The sequence below is a fragment of the Pinus tabuliformis genome, chromosome Q (assembly GCF_031772625.1).
Source record: "Pinus tabuliformis cultivar Carrire ecotype Pingquan chromosome Q, CPIR1, whole genome shotgun sequence".
NCBI classification, from domain to species: Eukaryota; Viridiplantae; Streptophyta; class Pinopsida; order Pinales; family Pinaceae; genus Pinus; species Pinus tabuliformis.
This window is the reverse complement of record NC_142296.1, coordinates 336,376,477-336,384,173: the sequence shown is the minus strand read 5'-3', so window position 1 is coordinate 336,384,173 and position 7,697 is coordinate 336,376,477. Positions and strand designations below refer to the sequence as shown.

General features: G+C 34.6%; 1 protein-coding gene across 1 annotated transcript; it reads left to right on the top strand.

Annotated features, from left to right (window-relative positions):
• Nucleotides 1-4,594: 4,594 nt before the first annotated feature.
• LOC149219559 (protein trichome birefringence-like 36) lies at nucleotides 4,595-6,757 on the top strand. Its single transcript, XM_089386860.1, has 5 exons — nucleotides 4,595-5,004; nucleotides 5,476-5,647; nucleotides 5,737-5,906; nucleotides 6,020-6,178; nucleotides 6,421-6,757. The coding sequence occupies exons 1-5, from the start codon at nucleotides 4,595-4,597 to the stop codon at nucleotides 6,755-6,757; spliced, it is 1,248 nt and encodes a 415-aa protein (XP_089242986.1).
• Nucleotides 6,758-7,697: the final 940 nt, after the last annotated feature.

Genomic DNA, 7,697 nt, shown 5'->3' with positions numbered 1-7,697 from the left:
GAAGCTGCCGGAGAGGGGAGAAGATAAAAGAGTCGCAAGAGGAGTCCCTTGTATCGTAACCGAGGGTTCTCTGGGGAGGAGGTATGAGGGGATATGAGAATCGATGGATTTGGGGGGGGGGGGGGGGAAGAATAGCTCGAGGAACAAGCAGCTAGGTTAGGGCCTATGCAGCCGACCACAAAATGTAGGGAGGATGGTGACGAGGGTGGGGTGGAGAGTGCTGACCAGGAGGGGGAGGGTTCTAGTAAGGTCACACCCGAGCACGAGGGCCCCGAGATCGAGGGCAGAGTCGCAATGGTGTCCGACAGTTCATTGCAAAAAGGGAGCAGGCCTTCTGTGGTCGCGTGGGGAGTTGTCCAGATGGAGGCACCCTCTAATGTGTCTTCTAAATAATCTACAATGTCCAAATTCATAACCGTTCCGAGAGTTGCATGCCAACTGTCGCTGTAAAATGTGAAAACCCGTCACTGTGGTAACCGAAAGCTGGATGGGGGAGACAGTGAAAGCTCTTGTAGAGTCACGGGTGGAGATAAACGAAGCCGCGAATGGAGAAATGGTGAGTATAGAATGACGTGGTACAGTAGTGGGGGGAGCTGGGTCACATCGAGAGCGAAGGGGAGGGTGCTTCAGAAGTTACTGTAGGAAAACCCTAACCCTTGTTGAGTGGGTTCCGGAGCTCCATCCTTTCCCCCTTCCAATATCTTCTCTAATTCCATCTTATTATTATTATTGTTGTTGTTGAGAGAAATATTTTTATTATTAATATTATTCTTAATAATAATATTAGAATTGATGTTATTATCATTGAGGTTATAATTCATTAAATTAATAGATTTAAATGATGAAACACCCAAAACGGAGGACTGATCAAGGTCAACCAAATTGCTGTTTAATAAAGGAGAAGAGGGGGAATATGATCACAGTAGAGTACGTCCAAGGATCGATGGGTCCCGTAGATGGAGACATTAATCGATGTGGTGATATCCATATGGAGTTAGAAGAATCAATGACCAAGGAAGAATAAAATATCCCATATGAGTTATCAATAAAATATTTTAATATGGATTAATATTGACGTATATTTAAAAATATATTAATAACAAAAAACCCATTTCAATGCACATATTTTATAAAGAGTTGTCTTTAGTGCCATTTTTTGGACTTTCCGTTACCCGAATCCTGTGGAAAAGTTTGAGGTGAAATCTTGATTTGTGTTATTTAAATTGGTTTTTTGAATGTATATATGGATTCAACGCTGTGAAAAACCCCTAGGGCACTTCGATTGTGCAGAGGTTACCTATCAAGCTTGTGATTTCAATAAATACCTGTCCAATTTTAGAGAAATTAGACCAAAAAACCCACAGGAAAAGCTTCCAAAAAATCTAACTAAAGAAAACTCGATTTTATACTCTCTATACCATTCAAAAATACAATTTAAACAATGACAAATTACACATTGATTTTTGCACTCTAAAATAAGTTTGCACCTAAAAAAATTTAATCCATCTCAAATCCATACTTAAAATATATTTATACTAATTAATAAAATTTCTCAATAAACTATTATTTTGTCAATAACATTTCTCTAGAATTATTATTTTGTTCCTAGCATAATAACTTAACATTATATTAAAAAAAATACTTATTTCCATAAAATTGTTATGCCTCTCTGTATTGAAGAATATTGGAATATTTGATATAAGAATGTTTACGTGTAATTAAGCTAGCAACCTGAGATTTATATCTATTAACTTATTCTGTTCATTTTTAGCTTACTATTTTAATGTGGATAAGATTTTAAAATAATACTAATAATAATTTTTACTTAATATATTAGTATATTCTATTAATTTTTGGCTTATTATTTTAATGTTGATAAGATTTTGGTTTATTATTTTAATGTTGATAAGATTTTAAAATAATAATAATAATAATTGTCAATTTTTAGTTTACTATTTTAATATGGATAAGATCTTAAAATAATAATAATAATAACTTTTAGTTAATATATTAGTTTATTCTATTAATTTTTGGCTTATTATTTTAATGTCGATTAGATTTTAAAGTAATAATAATAATAATTGTTAATTTTTAACTTACTATTTTAATGTGGATAATATTTTAAAATAATAATAATAATAATTTTTAATTAATATATCAGTTTATTCTATTAATTTTTGACTTATTATTTTAATGTTGATAAAATTTTAAAATAATAATTTTTTTTAAATTTATATATAGAGGCCACAGCAAAAAACAAAAAACCAAAATCTAAAATAGAGGCAGCAGCAAGGAAAAATACAAAAAAAAAAAAAAAAAAAGAGCTACAGAACCATGCACGCCATCCTCCCAAGGAAAAAAAACAGGAAATTTTTCTAAAATCGAGGGAGCAGCAGGCTCATGCACGCCATCCTTCAAGGGAAAAAACAGGAAATAAGTGTGAAATCAGGGAACAGCAGGCCAGAATACGGGATGCCCATATATCCAACAATATCATAACAAAGTAAAAAGGCAGCAGCAAGGAAAAATACATGAATAAATTTAATATCAAGGGAGCAGCAGGCCTATGCAGGCCATTTGAAATAAAATGTAATAAAGTAAAATAAATAAAAAGGAAAGGAAGGCAGTAGCACTAAATCTAAAATAAAAGGAGCAGTATTTCTAATTTTAATGATTAGTTTAATTGGTTGAGTTTTTGTTATTGAAGTATTTAATAAATAAAAAATTATTCAATAAATTATTTAGCTAGTGGGTTGTGATCTTTTCCAATGGATTTGCCTGGATTTATTGGGAAAAAATATTGAGCAGCAGGCCCTGTAGATTTGTCCAAATATTTCTCGGGAAAAAAAAGAGCAGCAGGCCTATGCAAGCCTGGATATTTCCTATGGAAAAAAAGGAGCAGCAGGCCTATGAAAGCCATTTGAAATAAATGTGACATATAAATATGAAATCAATGCAGTTCAATTTGAAACAGCAGAAGTCTAATTGTTCTATGTTTTGAAAGTTTTTTTTAGAGATATTTTCTTATTTAATGTGTGAGAAATTATGTATGAATGTATTGGAATCACAAATATAATGTCTTAACTCCTATGTTGTATGAGTTTTTGGAATGTTGGGAACTTGGGTACGGGTGCCGAAGAGAAGTTTCCCCAAATTTACAGGAAACGGCTAACCAAAAACGGTAATATTATATAATAAAAAAAATTAAAAAATTAAAAAATAAAAAATATTTTTTTAATTATATAATTTATATAATAATCAAAATAATATTGAATAAAAATATTCAAAATATTCAAATCAATTTAAATATATAAATATATAATATATAATCTCTTTTATATATAAATATAATCTTTAGGTAAGTCTCTATTTTTAGATATATAAAGCAACTCTAATGTTTAAGCATTGATACAATATGCACACACAATCTTTTGGGATACATATACATAAACATCAAAAGAAATACTCATCAGCATGACATCCCAGATATTGCCTTTACATGGAGGTGCCACATGCTTCCTTAACCCATAAGAGATTGCTCCAATGTGACATCCAAGATATCGCCCTTACATCAGGGTGCCACACGCTTCCTTAACCCATCAAGAAATTGCTCCAGTGTCTCAATTAAGAATATTGGTGTTAAGGATGTCTTTGGCCTTATCTCAATTAAGAATATGGGTGTTAAGGATGTCTTTGGCCTTTCTTCCTGCGAAGGTTTCAAATTAGGCTCATGTTTTGTGAGTAGTTCAACATATTTCTCTACAGACTTTGTATTGCCCAACCTCAAGGAACACTGAAATTCCAAAAAAATAGTCTTCAAACCTCCCGGAACTTTCCCAAACTCCCATTACAGCTCCTCTGAAAAGAGAAAGTTTCCATACAGTGTCAACGCTCCCGGAAGCGCGGAAACCATTAAAACTGTTTCCCAACTCTTAAAAACGATTCCGTGTAACAGAACTTAACTCTACACACAATTCTAACACCCCATAAATGTTTCAAAGCGCTGAATTCATTTATTCATTTAAAAAATAAAAATACCAAAATTGTTTCAACCAATTCCAACAAAAACTCCAATAACATAGAAAAACAGGCTCACGAACGCCATTAATAATATCTAACAAATGAGCTGCGGTGAAAAAAAACTCAATAGGGTAAAATCAAGGCAGCAGCCCCATGCAGAGCATTGTCTATAAAGCTTCCTGCACCATATCCGGTGCACCATATCCGGTGATCCATTGCCAATGTAAACACAAAGTTCAATTACAGGCCCTCGCGAATCTCTCTTCTTCTTCTATCTAGGAGGCATACAGAACGGGTTAAGTTCGTGCACCATTGAAATAGCAAAGGTGGTTGGAGTAAATTCTAAGTTCGTGCACCATTGAAATAGCAAAGGTGGTTGGAGTAAATTCGGGCAGTATTGAAGTCCAAATGGTTGTTGCCGTCAATTCTGCCATGAACATCATTGACATGGCAAAGGTTGTTAGACTAAATTTGGGCATTATTAAAGTAGAAAAGTAGTTGGTACCAATTTTGCGAAGAACAAAAAAGGTGTAGCTTTTGCCTCCCGTTGTGGATATAAGAGACCATTGTGGCCATGGCCTCTTCTGCGAGCTTCATACTTATATTCAGCAGTATTGCAGGCCTCCTACTTGCAGTAAAAAATGGATATGCCTACTCTACTTTAGACGAAAATAAGGATTTTGAAATCCATACCAGCAATGTAATTGATGAGGACAAAGGAGGAAACTTTGTGTCAAGCGTTGAAGATACTCCACATGGAGAAATAGCTGAAGAGATGATTGACAGTGTTCCCCTCAATCTCGAAACAAGTGCAACGACATGTGATCTGTTCACAGGGACATGGGTTCGAGATCATTCCTATCCTATTTTTCATGCTGGCCATTGCCCTTATGCTGATGGCAAATTTAACTGCAAGGGTAATGGAAGACCAGATTCTGGTTATTTGAAATGGAGATGGCAGCCGAGCGGGTGCGAGATTCCTCGGTAAAAATAGCCATGCTTATTTTGATAGTCTATTTTTAGAATATTTTGGAAAAATATGGATAGGAGTGAGATAATTTTTTATTTTATTCTTAATCTCAAGAATATTTTGGAATAAGATGGACAAAACTTCTCTTCTTTATCTTATTTAATTATTTAATTTTTGAGGTGGTTCCCAATTTCCAAGAATATTTTAAAATAGAATTGAAAAAAAAAAATCAATTTTCACTCACACCTCTTATCCATCCCATTCCAAAATAAAAAAATATCAATTTTTAACCTCAAGTTTCTCTATTCCAGAAATCAAAATAAATCCAACAAATAAAAAAGAAAACAAATTAGCCTTCTTAGAAGTATGTTCCCCTCTTTTGCATTGCATTTATGCTCAAAGGAAATGAATTGCCCAAAAAAACAGGGTGATATTGTATATGAGAATAAATGGATTTGAATTCTTTTTTTAATATGTTGTTTCAGTTTCAATGCCAAAAATCTGCTAAAGCGACTAAGAGGAAAGCGATTAATGTTTGTTGGAGACTCATTAAGTCAAAACCAATGGGAATCTATGGTCTGCATGCTTCAAGCAGTGATTCCTGGCAATAAGAAAACTGTTAGTCAACAATCTTCTCTTACAATATTCAAGGCCCTGGTAAGCTGATAAATGTAGTTTCCATGGATAGCTGTGCATTTGATTATATAGTGAGTAATGACGTCTTACAATCTTCTTTCTCTGAAAAGGATTATGATGCTTCTGTGGAGTTTTTCATGTCTCCATTTCTGGTGGATCTGCACAATAACAGTCAGAACCAGAGAATTCTCTATCTGGACACTCTTCAGGATAATGGGGTTTACTGGAAAGGAGTTGATGTATTGGTTTTTGAGTCATCCCATTGGTGGCAAGGTGAAAGGTGGGAAATATCAAAACTCTGAACTTTCTGATTAAAGTTTTGAACAAGGCGCAACCAAATTTTGTGTTGTAAATGATATTAAAAATGTAATAGTCTCGAATGTGGTTGGACAGATGGGACTTAATCATGGCTAACAATCGGCTTTACACAAAAATGCATCCACTTTCGGCTTACAAGAGGGGATTGAGGACGTGGGCAAAGTGGATATCTGCAAATATCGATCCCAAAAAATCACTTGTCTTCTTTAGCACCTCGTCCCCTACACATTTCAAGTAAATCTTTATACAAAGACACATTGTATATCTTATAGGGCATTTTTAATGTGGATGGCAGGTTTCATGAATATTTTGGAATTTGAAGTTAAGTCTTAAAAAAATTAACCTCTCTTGATAATCAAATTCCAAGATACTCCTCAAATTTACTATCCACATCCGTTCAAGTAGCCTAAGTAGCTATGTCTCTTATTTTAAGTATACGAACTGTTTTTCCTCATAAAATTGATGTAAATGTGCAGCCCGCTTGATTGGAATCAGAAGAACGGGAAACGTTGCTATGGTCAGACTGAACCAGTGCAATTTGAAGGATACTCGCCTCCAGTGATTCCTCAGGTGCCCATAGTGAAGGAAGTTATAAGGAGTATGAGTTTTCATGTTACTCTGCTGGATATCACAGGACTATCCCAATTTCGCAAGGATGGTCACCCTACAATTTACAGTAGTCTCGTTACTAGTGATGAGAAGCGGGATCCTGAGAACTTTGCAGATTGTAGCCATTGGTGTTTACCAGGCGTCCCTGATACATGGAACGAGCTTTTGTATGTCACTTTGCTTTCCGAGGGTTTAGGGAATTGAAGATCGAGAATAAAATTGTGATTGAATATATGCCAGGATGCACCTCTGTGTCTTTCACTTGTTTGCACCTCTGGTATTTTTAGGTGCGTCTTTCACTTATTTGCACCTCAGGATTTTTTAGTTCATATTGCTGCACATTTCTCATCCTTTGTATTTATTGGCTCCTACAAAAATGTAATTTTATTTGTTTTAATTGTGATTTTCTATGTAAAGAATTTGTTCCTATTTTATAGGGGTTATTTCCCTAATTTGGGTGGTGGTTGAGATATCCTCCCAACCAACAGATTGTGTGTCTAGATAGTTTACCTATCTTGACACAATATTCTCTGTATATGTAATATCATATTTAATTAATAAATTAGTTCATATTGCTGCACATTCCTCATCTTTTGTATTTATTGGCTCCTACAAAAATGTAATTTTATTTGTTTTAATTGTGATTTTCTATGTAAAGAATTTGTTCCTATTCTATAGGGGTTATTTCTCTAATTTGAATTGTGGTTGAGATATTCTCTCAACCAACAGATTGTGTGTCTAGATAATTTACCTATCTTGACACAATACTCTTTGTATATGTAATATCATATTTAATTAATAAATGAAAAATAGTTTACATTGTCAAAATTTTATCATGGTATCGGAACTCTGAACTCTGAGAGCCTCGCCCCTCCTGAGCTTGGCCCGTCCCGGCCTAAGGGAAATAAGAGAAATATATTTTGTTTTAGCTTGTCCATAAAGAGTTCTGAGAATCGAGAGAGTGTGCTGTTGTGTGACAGTAACGTTGTTGCGAGACTATCAGTCATTTGTATCGTTGGATCGAGCAGCAGATCGGATTGTGGTGATGCGGCGGCTTGTATTTGTTTCACGCCGAGACCCTGTCATTTGGAGGACCCCTGTTGATCTTCACATAGTCTAGTTTCAGTGTTTATGAGCGTAGAAA

Coding starts and splice junctions, on each gene's coding strand:
- LOC149219559 (XM_089386860.1), top strand. CDS start 4,595: ATGGCCTCTTCTGCGAGCTTCATACTTATATTCAGCAGTATTGCAGGC. Junction 5,005..5,475: donor AGCGGGTGCGAGATTCCTCG/GTAAAAATAGCC, acceptor ATGTTGTTTCAG/TTTCAATGCCAAAAATCTGC. Junction 6,179..6,420: donor TCGTCCCCTACACATTTCAA/GTAAATCTTTAT, acceptor GTAAATGTGCAG/CCCGCTTGATTGGAATCAGA.